Source organism: Ixodes scapularis, unplaced genomic scaffold, assembly GCF_016920785.2.
Source record: "Ixodes scapularis isolate PalLabHiFi unplaced genomic scaffold, ASM1692078v2 PGA_scaffold10__122_contigs__length_95168666, whole genome shotgun sequence".
NCBI lineage: Eukaryota > Metazoa > Arthropoda > Arachnida > Ixodida > Ixodidae > Ixodes > Ixodes scapularis.
In genome coordinates, this window is record NW_024609836.1 from 33,886,046 (window position 1) to 33,901,833 (window position 15,788).

The following is a 15,788-nucleotide window of genomic DNA, read 5'->3' on the forward strand; positions in this document are numbered from 1 at the left end:
TGGGGCATTTCTGGAGACGAAACAGGTGTCTGAAGCGTCAATCTGTTCATTTTAAGGTCGATGACGACGTCGTATTCGCACAGAAAGTCCATGCCGAAAAAGACGTCTCTGGCACAGTCTTGTAGAACGACGAATTTCACAGGACATGTCTCGCCGTGAATTCTAACCCGGGCGGTCACATTCCATCGTGTACAATAAGATGCCTTCCGGCAGTGCGTATCTGCGGGCCATCCCACGGTGCAGTGACTTTCCGGAGGCGTCGAAAAAGTTTCCCAACCAAATCGGAGTAGTCCGCTCTGGTGTCCATGAGTGCCAACGCGTCGTGGCCGTCGATGACAACGTTGACGTTGTTGGGCACTCCAGCGGAAGCGTCGTCCCGACACGTGTTGCCGTTGGAGTAAAAGTTCTCTGGCGTTCTTGGAGGCTCTTTGCATTTACCGTCTTCGGCAACACCACTTCCATGATCTGCCGCACCTATTTTTCCCGGCGGGACATGGGAGACAGGCTGTCACGGCGCGACCGTCGGAAAGGCGATGCGGACCGTCGGGGGATGGAGAACTGGAACCTCGTGGTGCTGTTGGCGCGGGCGATGGAGGTAGTCCTCGATGTCGCGAGGATGTTCGCCGTATCTTGGGCGGAGGTAGTTCGTTACAAACCCTCGGAGGCCCATTTGGAGGTATGGGCAACTCCGGTAGAAGTGGCCAGCCTCACCGCAATGGTAGCATAGCGGTCGCCTGTCAGCCGTCCCCCACAGGTCAGTTTTCCTTGCCGCAGCTTGTTCTGGGTGTACGTGCGCCTGACCTTCCTTGCATCGGGGATACTGCGGCGCTGGTGTTTCACGTCGAAGGGGGCGCCATGTACGGACGCGGGAAACGCGGTTCTCGTCATACCATTGCGAAGTAGCTTAGAGCAGGCTCCTCCTCTGCTGCTACGGTGACGAGAGTCTCGGGCTGGAAGGCTCGGTGAACCTCCTCTCGGACGACCTCGGCGAGTGAGAGTGTGAATGGGCGATCTGCACAAGGTAGGTTCTCTTGCGGAGCTCTTCTATGGCGATATCCCGGACGATCTCCCGAAGGCTGTCGACACCGGTGGTGTTGAGGTCCAGGAGGGTGGCTGCGACGGTTGGAGCAATAGGCGTGCCGGCGAGTCGGTGGTAGTGGCTTGATCGAGCCATCAGTTCCGGTCGATATTGGTGGCTTCGGTTACAGAACCATCGACAGTCGTCGGAAGATAATATACCAGGCTTCTGAAAATTTCACTTTTCACGCCACACATACGGGAGCGAAATGTTTTCTCCTCGGCGGCCTCCTTATCGGCTGGGGCACTTATGCGCAGGACATCTTCGACAAAGCTTGTCTTGCTTTCGTTAGCGCCCCGCACCCTTGTTTGAAAAATGTCCTCCGCTCGCTGCCGACGGTGGTAGTTGATAAACGTCCGCTTCAATTCGGCGGCGCATGACTCTTAGGAAGTAAAGAAGACTTCGTGGTTCTCAAACCAATGCCTCGAGGTTCCCTCAAGCGAGAAGTAGAGGTCCTGGAGGCGCTGCTCAGCCGTCCATTCTATGTGGCGGGCTACACGTTCAGAATGCTGCAGGAAGTACTCTACATCATCGTGGGCTTCGCCGTGAAACGGCGTCGCAGTGCGGGGTGTGACGGGTAGGATCATGACGGGTGGTGTATATCGTCGCGGTTTTCTTTTTTGGCTTTTGCAGCAGGGGTCCGAATTCCGGGAGTTGGACATTAGTACGGCGGCTTGCTCGGGCGTCGGCATGCTCCGCGAAGGGTAGCCTTCCGGGGCTGAGCACCTCCCTTGGCAGGAATGTCATCGGAAGGGTACGCTTCACGGCCATAGAATGCGATACCCAGCACCTCCACCAAAATGGCACGAATGACAGATGATGAGGCGACGAATGAACAAAAAGTGAACGTTTAATTTGGCGAACTTGTGACGCAAACAAAAGTACTAAGAGGTTGCGTCGCAGGTCGGCGGAGCAGCTCGATCGAACGCACGAGCGAGATTGCCTCCGACACGTCACGCGGAGCACTTTTTGTACCCGCTTAAGTTTTTAGAGCATTCGGCGTAGAATGTTCGGCGCGTAGTACATTCCTAACTCGATCAGACAACATGGTTCTCGAACTTACGAGAACGCCAAGTTGGAAGATTAAGTGAAAGAAGAGTCCGCTCCCTAGAATCGAACCTGGAGCCTCGGTGCAACAGCCAAGCACGGTAACTATTCGGCCACGGATGCGCTCGCTCGGCGGCGCGCGTGGCAATATATGGAATGAAGCCAGACAATACAAACATCTCTTTGATGGGGAATGGTAATGTAAGGTGTATAAGGAGACAAGGCTGGACATCTTAACTCTCTCCGTGAGGAGAGAATTATCAAGTACGTTCTTCAATTTCGTCATGCTTCTGCGAAAGTAATTTTTTAGAATGAAGCGAGTGGCCTTGTTTTGGACAGATTATAATTTTTATTAAATAAGATTGAGGTGGGCTCTATTTTACAGATGCACACCCTAGCTGAGAGCGTACGAGCGGAGTGTAACCAAAAAGTATTTTTTCCCACTTGGCCATCTGCAGAATTCGCTTTAAGAAGCCGAGAATTTGGTTTGCCTTTGTGGTTATATGATTAATATGTGCTTCCCAAGAGGTGTGTGATGTGAAATGAACCCCCCGATATTTTTACGCGTGTTTAACAGGTGCATCGAAGTAATAATGGTTAAATGCGACTGCATAGTTATTATTGTTACTATATATTTTTAACACTTATGTGCATCTGACACTTTTTACATACATTTTCTATACTAATCAAATTAGTTTTAAGCGTAAAGCAGTCATGAATACTTTACATGTTTAGCATACTAACTAATGATTTACTGGATACTGTAGTCGGTAAGTTATTGACATAAAAAGTAGGAGGCCCAAAGCGGTCTCTTCCGATACTCCTTACTTCACTTTCTTATAATATGAGCATTCCTGATTAGTGTGAATAGCTTTTAAGCGTTAGAGAAAAAAAATTAAATGCACTGAATTGCGAAGACGATTCTATTTGAAAAACGCGAAATTTAAAAAAGAGCCGGCGATATGATACTTTATCAAATGTCTTCTGGAAGTCAATAAAACTTTCATGGGTTTCCGCCCTAGGGCAATGGGTGCAGTATAAATTGGTACCAAATTAAAAATATTGAGTATCGAAAATACAGTCGCTTACAGACAAGTGGCTTATAACATTTGACAATATCGTATTTCTTATTACTTTGCTAGCTAAACTTCTGAGAAAAATTGATCTATATTTCGTAAGCTCATTTTTTTGGTCAGTTTTGAAGACCGGAGTGACTTTCTGTTAATCATCAATCAGTTGGTAATTGCCCTGGATCTAGGAGCTGTTAAAAAATAGAACACAAAAATATGAAACTTTCATGTTTACTGAGCTTGTAGAGCTTCGTAAATGTGTTATCTGCGGAAGAAGATTTATTTGCGCAAAGAATGTTAAATAGCATATTAATTTCATTAGATGACAGAGTGATTGAATCGATTCATGATGCAATAATATTGTATTTAGGGGGATAAATAGCAATAAAAAATGTCCTGGGAAAATATCTCGCTAAAAATATTCCTGATTTTCTCTCTACCAGTGCAGCACCTAGCTCGTCTCCTAAAGAACTATTGAAACGGAAGGACATTATGGCTTGCTTTGGGTTAACCGCCATCCAAAATTTCTGGATTTAGTTTACATAATGCTGAGGAGGCGATCATCAAAAAACTTAACTTTTGTGTGTTTTTTGTTTTGTTTTGGATTTGTTCCACGCAGGGATGGGCAGTATTTCAAATACAAGTATTTGAAATACGTATTTCAAATACTTTGTGTATTCTGCATTTGTATTTAATTACAAATTGTGTAATGTATTTGACGTGTGTATTTAAATACTAAAACGTGCGTATTTCAAATACAATTGTAATTGAATACAATTTTGTGGGCGAAAATACATCCCTCAAATTTATTGTCACGACTCATTTTGCTCATCCCAAAGCTGCTCTTTCTTCATCTCAACGCCAACGGCAACAACAAACCAAGAAACTCTTAATCTCTTCATACACCAGCCCTGCGGCAGTGCGCGTCTCGCTCACCGCGGGCGCCCGGGCACGCCGGGCGCCCGCGGCACTTGCCTCTATTACGTTAAATAAATGTTATTGCCAAAGTTACAATTCTTGTTTTTATGCATGTGCTTGTAAGATATAGTCTCCATCCTTTATTCGGCCATGGGGCTTTTTTTTTTTACCTCCGGCTTTATTTTAAAGGCACTGTCCAGAGCAGGAAGAAAACTACGTTCTGCACCGAATGCAGTGTCTCTCAATCAAGCACAAGCGTTTAGTGACTTTGTGATTACGGTGCTAGTCCAGGGCAAGAATAGAGACGAAATAGACGTTCACAGGCAGACAGACTAAATAAGTGCCTGTGAAAACTTGTGATGCTTCCCAGCCTGATTTCCATCCATATTTTTGCCTGGAACATTCTAAATGCGCGGGTCGTCCAGATTTTCGTAACTGGTGCGAGTTGCAACAATAAAAAATTCTCTAGCTAGTGCTGCGCGTCTTGGTCGTCTCGGTTCTTTGTTGGTCTATACCAAAATCTAATCGACAAAAAAAAAGCTGCTTGAAGCTCTGTACTTTTTTCACCTATTACGTCCAAGCTGATTACATTTTTGTTTGAGATTATATTTCTATTACGTAACTAGAGCCTCGCATACTTACTCCAGAGTTTGATGCAAAATTAAGATGATACCCAGAAACCCGTTGTAGGTGCCCTGAAGTCGCTGACGGAAATTTTGAGGAATGTATTTGGAGGAGACCAAATACATTTGGTTGTATTTGTATCTTGTACTTAAATGCTTTTTTTGGAAATGTAATTATATTTGTAATTAAATACATTTTTGACGAAGTATTTTGTATTTGTATTTCGATACGTATTTGCATGTATTTTGCCCATCCCTGGTTCCACGCGTAACTTGGATTTTATCGCACGCGGTCGACAACGTATGGCCGTGTGCACACGTTGGCCAAACAGGGAGATGCCTGAATGAAAGAGCAAGATGCCATAAACTCTTAAGAGAGCAAACACGTGTTCAGGGCACTCGCCTCACTACCAAAAATGTTGCTGGCCGTCTAGATTGTAGGCAGGTAAAAAACAATAAAAAACACGCAAAAAGAAAAAATATTTTGCGGCGTTTGCACAAGGAGCCTCTTGAACTTTGTAGAGTATTTGCCACACAAGTGTGATTGGGCGTGTCGCTTGTGACAGTCCTTACTTTCACTTATCCGACTCTTTCACCCTTCCCCTCTCTAACCATAACCATCATTGCCACATCAGTTTGATTCTAGGGTGGGTTTCTTCGCACTCGCAGCGTACATAGCGGCAGGCTAGCAGGCACTCTAACGTAAGAGTTTTAACGTATATGCTTCGCCTGGCACGCTGCCATCGGCGAACCTGTTTCGCGTCATTAAATCACTTAATCATCAGCCTTGCATGCGAAGGAAAATGCTCACTGGACCGTTACTACGGCTAACACCAAAAAAATGTGAGTACATTGCGCCATCAATCGGAGTAGATGCATATATATATATGTGTGTGTGTGTGTGTGTGTGTGTGTGTGTGTGTGTGTGTTTGTGTTTGTGTGTTGGTGTGTGTGTCTGTGTGTGCGCGTGTATGTGTGTGTGCGTGTTTCCGCATTAAAGTTCAGTTGATAGTAAGGCTTTGTTTGTCTCGTCTTTCTTGACGGGTTCCTTGGCACTTTCATTATCGCTGTATATCGTATGTTTATGTAATCTGTGATACATCGCTTTAACTGAACTAGCAGCACAACCTATAATCTCCAGATGTATTTACTTGTATGTGTAATCAATATACCTGGCATTGACGACACCCAGTGGTTAATACTTCGATTGAAAGAGTGTCAAGAACTACGGAGGACACAAGTGCACTAGCAACGTCCGAATGCATGGCTGGCTCCGGGCTCCCCTCGCTGTTTAACAACAATTGGTTTAAACGGCTCTCTGACTCTGAGACTCGCATCACAACTAATTCACACGTGATAAAGATATATCGATTAGTAGCGTTTAGCATTCGCGTAGCAGGGCTTATTATGAACGGACGTGCTTCGTGAAGAACAAATAAGCCTCTCCGCTTTCCAGATAGCAAAAATATCGTATTGAGCGGGCACGTCCGATTTCATGCACAACAATTCTTAAACACGGAAGCTGGCTCGTGCACTTCCAAGGAGCTCAGGACAATCTCAGTAACACCGGCGAACCCTTAAGGGGGTGGGGAAACTTTACAAAACACGTCTATGTATTTTTATTTTTTTATATTCAATGACTGGCTATCACCGTCTCTGGTTCACTGATGTCAATCATAAAGACCCCGTAAACATACAGCTGAAACCAGGTACAAACCATGTAAAGCCACAATGGCTAAGTATCAGCAACAATTAAGCTTTCTTTATCCAACCTCAGAAATTAGTACATCACAAAGCAGACCCGCTGCAACCATTCTACTTTCTGCAACAGACTACAGTCAGATATACGCACCTAAAGCGATAAACCCGAATTCGTTCAGTTTTTTCAGTATAATATGAAACATATCAAAATATTTCATACCAAATCATCTGCCAAGATGAAAACAATGTGGGGTTTGTTCTTTACAACCTTCTGTTGCATTGACATCCCAACTACGGCCAAGAGTACGAGTGCAATCATCCTGTAACAAAAACAAAAAGAGCATATTTCCCTGAATTCAGCATAGTCCAGCTATTATCTGCACTCAGCTTCTTGTAAAAATTGAAATGTCTAGCGATTAACTCAAATTTGAGATATCAATAATTGTTCCCATCTATAACAGCGTAATCGATGAGCATTTAACAATATTTAAAAAAAGCTATATTGCGGAAAGTTTGTGTAATTTTGAACATTTATTCCTTGTTCTATGTAGGAAACAAAATATTAAGCACTTTCTAGAACCACCTGGGACTGGGTGGAAACTAGAAGAACCAACATTGGTAAGGACAGAAACAGAAAAAAAAAAAATGCGTCGTTTCCTGTTCTGTTCCTGCCCCTTCCACTTTCAGTTCTTCTACTTCTCCTGCACCCACCATCAGGTGGTTCAAGAATATGGTTGATCTTCACCAGCTTACGATAGGGAAAGAGGGACTTTAAAGTATTAAGGCCATTAAATATTAAGTCAGACGCATTTAGGGTTACAGAATTTCCTACAAATAATACGAAAAGAAGGATATCAAGAGAGACAAGCTCAATCGTGAAAACTACATCGAGTAACGCTGTAGTTAGATTGTATTATATCTGAAAATTGTTTAAGCTTTACAGAGTGCTAAAAAAGAGAAGCAACCAAAGCTACACAAATTTGCTTAGTACAACTGAGTTATATGGCTGCAGGAAGGCATGTAGCCAGGATTTTCATTCGCGGGGGGGGGGGGGGGGGGGGGCGGAGGGGTGCCCATGACAAAATGCTCCATGAGGAGGGGGGGGGGGAGGGCCGGGCCCAATGCCCCCTCCCCCCCAACCTGGCTACGTGCCTGGCCAGAGGGAGATAATATAGAATGTAATCGTCCCGATATAACTCAAGTACGTATCGACATATTTTAGTTAACGTTTACACCGGTGAAGGTAAACCCATGATTCTAATCAAAACATAGTTAAGCATCATCCAAAACCACTACGCGCGGTGGCGTGTTGAAGTCTCCTCTCGTGCAATAGACGGAAAGCAGGAGTTGCGTAAATACGCCTGCACGGTTTTTCCGTATCTTTATGATTCGCCTTTTCGCGCCGCCCGAGCTTTGCCCATGTTTCACGAGTGGGAAGCTTAGTGCACCACTGCACCTTCCTAAATTGTACAAATTTGGTGGTTTTCGATGACGCCCAAAATGTTTTTGATGTGAACCATGCGTTTATTTTTGCTAATTAAACACTTATTTAACACATTTCTGTTAATTATCCAGCTTATTGGGATGACTTTTTCTTTCTATTATCTCCCCCGCGCCGCGTAAATGACCTCCACAAACCACATTCGTGTACCTATCACAGATGTTTTTTTACAAATCTGTGAAACCGACACATACACCGACACCGACACGTAGGTATAAAAGAATTTTCCGAAGGGCTGTTACCGAGGAAACATATGTTACATGTGGCGTTGTTTTAAATTAAAAACACGAGAGGCACACATAGAACTGGTAATAATTGATGTGCTATAAACATTTAAGCCCCAAAAGGGCCTGATGTTCAACGTACATGATATAAAAAAGCACTGTACGTTATTTACATATTTATAAAGCAAACATAAACAGGCCTCATAATGCCATCTGCGAGTTTACCATAACGGCGTAGCGGCCGACTCCTTAAACTCTATTCGACTCGAAACTCCGCTCAAACTTTACTTGAGGTTTGTATTGCGCTTCATTGTTTGGACTCGATTTGAAACTCCTGTCGACTGAGGAAATGATCAATAATATTCTTCAAACTATCAAGGAAGCTTCGGAGCAACATCGATATTTTCTCGAGACTCGAGTGGGTTTTGGGGTGTCATAGACTCCGGCAAAACATTCACCGAGATCGTGCAATTCGTACTCAGAACCGACAAAGTCCTGTGCCACAGCGAAGCTTTCGATTGCCACGGCGTTGTTTCAAAGACCGGCTGAACGCGATGCAGGTGTTCAACGACTGGAAATTCCTTGAAGGTAAACATCTTCGAAAGAGATTTATCTGGTTGTGTGAAATGATCAAATTAAAAGATAATTCCCCAACAACAAAGCCGTAAAAAAAGTCCCCCCGTTTCGAAGCCTACATGGCTTCTTCAGGGGTGGCCCTAGGCCGTATGGGGCAGTCACAGCTTCAATCTCTTCGTCTTTATAAATGAGAAAACATCGTTTCCACTTTTTAAGTAGGCGCTGTTTTGGTCACTGTACTTGTAATGTGACGTAGACCTTGCGCGTACAAAGACAGAAACACACTTATAGACATGTTGCTGTCTCCTGGCGTTTGTTTGATGTGCCAAGATTCCAAGAGAAGCCGTTTCCGGAAATATGTCTTCTTGTCAATCACGTGCCCATGAGCGAAGTCAATCGGGAGGTCACGCTCGTCGCCGTGTTCTGCAACTGCGTTGGGTTCATGGTCGAAGGTACGGACGTCATTCTTGAGTTGACGCATTCTCCAGTGAAAGCTCTTTGTCTCGGCGATGTATAGGTGGCTGGGCAGTCTTTGCATGGAATCCTGTAAATCACGCCCTGTGCTTTTTCCCTTGGTAGGCGGTCTATGGTTCTTGCCATTAAGTTTCGCTGTGTGGAAACTGGGTTGCCTACTTTTCGCAATACGCTTGCCGGTGCTTCGCCGGTCCCTTTAACAAAAGGTACACTGATGCTCGCGATGGGACACGGCTGCATTAATCCTGATGATCTCTGGTCTTGTCGGGCGCGACTTTGGCGACAGCCGACACGCTGAACAAAACTTCTTGTATAGCCATTTTGCTTTTTTCTTCTATCAGTCTCAGAGGAACAGATTGCCACTGCCCTGGAGAAGTGTCGACACTAGTGACGTCATGTAACTCACCGGGTGGTTTGACTTGAAATGAAGGTACCGCTTTGTGTGGTTGGTTTTCTGCGTACACTGATCCTCAATACCTCTCTCTCTGGTTTCGCCAGCTTCTCGAGGAAAGGTAAAATGTCATCGATCTCGCATTCTACGGTGAACTGTTTGGCCGGCTCAGTGGAGATGATCTACGCCAAGAAAATATGAATTTCCGAATTCTTACAGAAACAGTCATCCCCATATCAGATAAACGTTTTGGATCTGTTGGAGAACCACCGCGATCCCTCCTGTTCAACTACTTTCACCGTGAAGTTCGCTGTTGTAACAGAGGTGAAAGCCCCCCTTGAAGTGCCACTGACTTGCTTAAAGAATTCACCCTTGAAACAAAAGTACGTGCTGCTGAGTCAAAAGTCTAGCACGCGGCACGCTTTGTCCACAGTGAGACTTGTCCTTGAGGCCAAGGAGTCGTCTTTCTGGAGAGCCTTTCTTGCTGCGGCGACTGCCAAGGGAACTAGTACCCTAGTAAAAAATTACACAACGTCAAAGTACACCGTACAGTGTACCACTTTCACCGAGTCTTACTTGTGAGAAACGCTCCACAGGTGAATAGTGTTTAATACATCCGTTGACGTGCTTCCAAAAAAAAACACTAGTCTGGAGGAAATATATTGAGAGCGCCCGGACTGGAGAGATCGTAATGTCTACGATAGGCCGTAGGTAAACATTAGGCTTGTAGATTTCGGGGAGCCCGTAAAAGCTGAGTGCAGAGCCTTTCCTGCAGATGAGTGGCAGGTAAAAGCTTCTTGACTCTGGGAACTGCTTGAAAAGTTTCGCAAGCATTTTCCTCTTGTTTCCGCTGGACATGTGCCGTTGGGTCATTTTTAAGTTTTTCATATGCGGGACGGCCAAGATGATCCTGCACCTTGAGCTCACATACCGCCGTATCGAGGACGACTGTCGATGTTCACCTGTATGCTGGTAGGACCACAATTTCTGTGTCCTCACGAAGTTTGGGTAGTGCAGCTGTTTTAGCATGTGATAGAATGGGATCGACGTTGCCGTCGCGGGGTTTAAGAAAGGATGGCGATCGCCTTGAAGTGTGTCCCATCTCGGATGCTGTAAGCAAGGCGCACAATTGCATTTTCTATGGCCATGACCATTTTCGGCAAAGGCTGTCGCATCGTGGTCTTATTGCAACCACGACCTTTAGATCGGACTGCAGTCTAGCACAGAGACAGTTTGCCTCGAGGAGAAGTTCATAGCAAAACTATCGTTGTCTGCGCCTCCGTCTTGATTGGTCGTTTTTTTCTCAGTTTCGAAAGCTTCTCTTCCTTAGAAGCCTGGCGCTTCTAACCGAGCGAGTCGATAAGAAAGGCGCTACACCCGCGTGTTTAATTTGTAGGGCACTTCCCATTTAGGTGCCAGCGACACTGAGAATCTGCAAACCGCGTTGCTAAGATGTAGCGTGTTTCTCGGAACAAAGTCCTTGGATTTATATTCCAGGTGGCGATAACTCAAAGTGTTTTGCTGTCTGCTCAATCCTTGCAACATCCAGGTTGTTTTTTTTTTTTTTTTTTTTTGCTTTATTCAAGGCACCGGAATGGTGGTTGTTCCACCCCATGGCACACCTAGATAGTGGGTAACCGATTGTCCGGCGATATTTCGGATCTTATTCTCCAGTGAAGACGGTAGCTCTGTTCTGAGGTTGAAAAACACTGGTGTGAACCCAGTTGATGTATTCATGGGGTTGGCATAACAAAACCCACTTCGGCAATCCGAATCCCCATGTATCTGCATCAGTGCGACCAGCACGCTCTTCAAATTTCGCTTCCCTCTCTCAATAACCTTGGCCTGAGGATGGTAGGGTGCAGTCCTCTTGCGCTGTATTTTAAAGCCAAGCAGGAGTTTATAAAACGATTTGACGGGGGCATAACTAGAATTGTCGTCGACGAGACACTTGGACGTGTTGAAGCGCAGGAAATTATATTGCAACTGCTACCAAATCCACTCTAAAACCAGCATCCTCAGTGGATCCAGGTACACGTACTTCCCGAAATTGTCGAGAGCTATCAAGAGGTACTGGTTTCCCCGAGGACTTCTCGGCAGTGGCTCTACGCTCGCAGGTGACTTTCTCCCACGGGTAGTGATTCACGAAAAGCTGCGTCAAATACGGAGGCTTGCAAACTTTCGGCGTCTCATTTTGGTGGGAAAAACTGCTGCCAGAGTACCAATATATCTCCTGTCGCATTACTGGCCAGGTCCCGATACGACGCAACTCCTGAAAAGTCTTGCTGCAACCTTTTTACCATGCCAGGCCTCAGTCGTGCAAGTACCTGATAAACTTCCGCCGTAGCTTCTTAAGAAGACTACCTTGAAGGGAGTGTCCCTCCCCTACTCTTCGTCGATTGTTAAGATGTAGCGAAGAAACGAGCAGCCCCCCCCCCCCCCCCCCCCCCCCGCCCAGCAGATATTAATTAACCAGCGTGTCAACTCGTCTGGCAGCGTTCCCGGCATAAACTGCGATTCCCGCACGTTTTCTTAATACCCGCTGAAAAAAAAAAATCTGCTTTAAGGGTTTCGTTTTGCTCTTCCTTGCTTACTGCTTCACTCCAAGGCACGATATTTTTCTCCCTCGTGTAGTGTTTTACTGCTGCCACGAGTTCCTGTTGCTTCTCCCCACCCCTACCCCTCCCAGTCCTCTCGCTTTCCCGGGACTGCACGCTGTGTACTTTCCCTGCACCCGAACGCGCTGTCCGGCTTTTCTCGCGCTCCTCGCAATCCCCTGGTTTCGTCATCACCTACCAACCACCATCATGGGGCGCCCGAGAGACCGCGTCTGCAACCTGGCTGGCCGAGCCCTTTCGGTCCCAACTAATGCTTGCTCCTGGCGCGATCAACAAACAAGCATTCCATTCCTCCTCCCAAAAGCGGTGGGACAGCAAAATAGATAGAAGTGTCAAGGGCTGTAGTGGAACACAATGTTTTTTTTTTTTTTACTTTCTTTTCATTTCAATGTATGAATATCAACTCGCGACATACGGATATTTGTCCTAAGATACTATTAATTAGCATGCCTGGCAGATAGACAAAACGCTGCCTCTTTCGTCTGCCGTCAAGGCTAAGGGGAAGGTGATACTGCGCCTTGCACCACTGCCGATTCCGCCACTCTAACTTCGCGTATATCAAGCGCTCTGCTGCGACAGACTTCGGACGCCATGTCGCCGATTAGGGAAAGAGTCTGGCCAGTGTCAATACGCAAAACACCTTACCACCGATCTCGACACGAAGTACGTCTCTTCCAGGGGTATCAAATTCGGAGCCCGACAGATCAAGGAGGCCAAAATAAACGAAATGCACCTTGCGACTTTTGCCTTATGGCTGGGGGTGCAGAGAACCTGATGACTGACGCCCGTTTCGCGCGTTTTCCTGGGAACACTGGAAATTCGCCAGTGCCCACGTGCATTCGCGCTTGATGGGCCTAAGCTGTTTATACCTGTAGTACTTGATCTGCACCTGATAGTCACGCGCTACATGGTTACTGCTGTTGGCATGCTGTGCATGACTCCACATTGTTGTAAGCGCGCCTGTCAAAACAAGGTTTTCAACCGCACTGGCGTTTCAGTAGCCATTTTATGTAGCCAAAGCTCCGCCTATAGTCTGCGTTGGCAGCCTGCGCTATTTCTCAAAACGAAGGGATCCAGGGCGCGAGGCAGGGCGACTACGCTGTTCTCGCGCACCGCGACGGCGACGTATGGTGCACGTTCTTTGACACACATGTACGCTGCCCGTCTCGTCCACGCGCATCCTGGCTCTAAGATCTCCGAGTCCCTCGGAATGGTGCGATTGTGTAGCTCATCAAGCAAGCCCGATTTAACTGTATGCGCTTCTCTGACCAGTGCCTCCAGGTACGCGACGTCGCGTTCGTGCAACTAAAGGCCGGTTCACACACTTGAGTTTGAGTGCGTTTCACTGCGTTGCGTCGAGAACCGGAAGCGAGTCACTGGCATATCTGTGCTTGGTATGAAGCGTGCAATCCGATTGAAGGAATCATCTTAGCACGCAATATAAGCAGCAGGGATGTCCTGGTTTCTCCCTGCCGCAACGCAGTCAAACGCAGTCAAACGCAGTCAAACGCAACTGTCTGAACCTGGCTTAAGGAATCAATCAAGGGCGACACTGGCGTTCTCAGGATTGGTTGCGGAGGAGTCTCCCTCCAGTAGAGCTCTTGGAGCGTGAGGGCGCTCCACAAGGCTCACCTTCGGGTGCTGAGTACGGCTCGCTAACTTGTCTTGATCTCATGTTATTTCATAACATTATACAATTCGCCGGCACGAACTTTTTTCTGAATCCTTCCGAAAGTTCGCCATTGATTGGAACGACGTTTGCAAGCACCTCGAACGCGCGGTGTCACCCCTCATTGCGACAGGCATTAATCGGGCCAGTGCCGCCTAGCCCGGTGTTCCCAAAGCAATCACGTATGTGCATATTTTTCTGGAGGAAATCGCGAACCGCTCTTCCGTTGTAGTAGCCCATCGGTATAGTCACACTGAACCGGCTAACGCACAGGCGAATCCGCGGCGTTATTGAGGACCTCTATGAAATCTTTACCTTGTCCTGCGTACCGCACTCCCGGAGCCTTTAGAGCACGCTTTTAAGCGCGCGCCCGGTTAATAGTGTGAGCGTGGGGCGTGCTATTAAGAACACATACTAAAGGATCTCGGAGTGCGGTACGTGCAACGTTGTAACGGTTTCCTAAATGCCACTACTAGCTTTAGGGTCTCTCCCTGTTTGTCGCAAAAACGCGTCGTCCTTATGACGAGCCTGATCTCCGTTACGTGTCTCCTATCTGCCGCTGGAGCTGGTAGCTAAGCCCTAGCCTCCAACATACCTTTTGAAACTTACGCCATACTACTTTCAATCTGAAAATACTACGAAGTACAACGGACAATTGGGCAAGTTCATCGACCAAAAACAGCGCTGTTTTTCTACGATGTACTGCTAAGTGGCGTGCGCTAAAAGACCATAAAAATGACAAGTATATCAATAAAATACAGTCTCTTGGAAGTGAGTATTACACCAGTTATAGACTTTCCAGCATGTTAATGTCTCTTGTGCACACCACTTTACAGTATATTCAGATGAACTGCAAAGGAGCGTAATTTTTTTAAGGCGTCTATGCACATTTGCAAGCGCGGCCTCAGGGCATCGCCATCTTGCTCGTATGAGGTGCGACTAGACGCGACCATAATGCGATTAGGACGCCTTGATCGTACTTGCACACCTGATGGGGCTTGTGAGCCCTGGGTTTCATTCGCACGAGCGCCACCAAAACGAGTGCGACTTGTAGCGTGTGTGCGACTCCTGAGGGACGAACTCAAGCAACGTCTTTCCGATCGGGCACCACGTTTGGGAACGCCAGAAAATGCGGGATATTCGAACCCGACCTGAGCGCACTCCGTTCATTCACCAGGAGATCACACAGAACCGCCAAGTGGCTCGAAAAGCTCTTTACTTACCCGACCGTTCTTTTGCCCTCGTCGAAGAATCTGACTCGCGAGCTCGTCCCTTGGTTCCTTGCCGCGTGCTTGGACTGTTTTGGCGTTTTCTACCTTTTCCACTGCACAGGGGTCTTCATTAATTTGTAAAATGTTATCGTTTTTTGCATTCTGTTTTTTTGTGGCGACCTCAAAAATTGGTGCGGTAAATTTGAATTGACAAAGATTTGTACCTGCAAAAGCTTTTAGGATTTTTACAAATTTATCCGAAAACACGAAACCCCATCGATAATGCTTATCATTTCGCTCCGGCTTCGTGCTTAGTATCCCGACCATTAGTACAGGAGCCAACGCCTCCTGTACTAATGGCGAATTCCACTGGGCGTTTTGGAGCGCGCCGGGATCAGTCGACCAGATCCGGATTGGAGCACAAGATCCGAAAGGGGTCGCGCCGCCTACGGATCCCCAGTGGAACATGACCACTGCTCCGGGATCGGCGGATGCCCTCCTGTCATTCAACTGCCCGGGAATCCCCTTTTCGCGGCCGCCGCGGTCATTTCGAAGACGTTTTCGCTACGCGGCGCTAACAAGTGTTCGACGCACGAGTGGCAGGACTGGCTCAGGCGCTTCTAGCAAAGGTTGCCGAAATGCCCGTTGCGCGGCAAATACCTTCTCTTCTCCTTACTGGAAAACGAA

The 15,788-nt window shown here is 46.8% G+C and overlaps 1 protein-coding gene across 1 annotated transcript in view; it reads right to left on the reverse strand.

The window, feature by feature from the left end:
• Window positions 1-6,756, reverse strand: part of LOC8033667 (arylsulfatase B-like) — a 43,839-nt gene extending 37,083 nt beyond the window's left edge. The window contains exon 1 of the mRNA XM_040214397.1: window positions 6,658-6,756. Within this exon, the coding sequence (XP_040070331.1) occupies window positions 6,658-6,756 (99 nt within the window). The remainder of the gene's footprint in view (window positions 1-6,657) is intronic.
• Window positions 6,757-15,788: the final 9,032 nt, after the last annotated feature.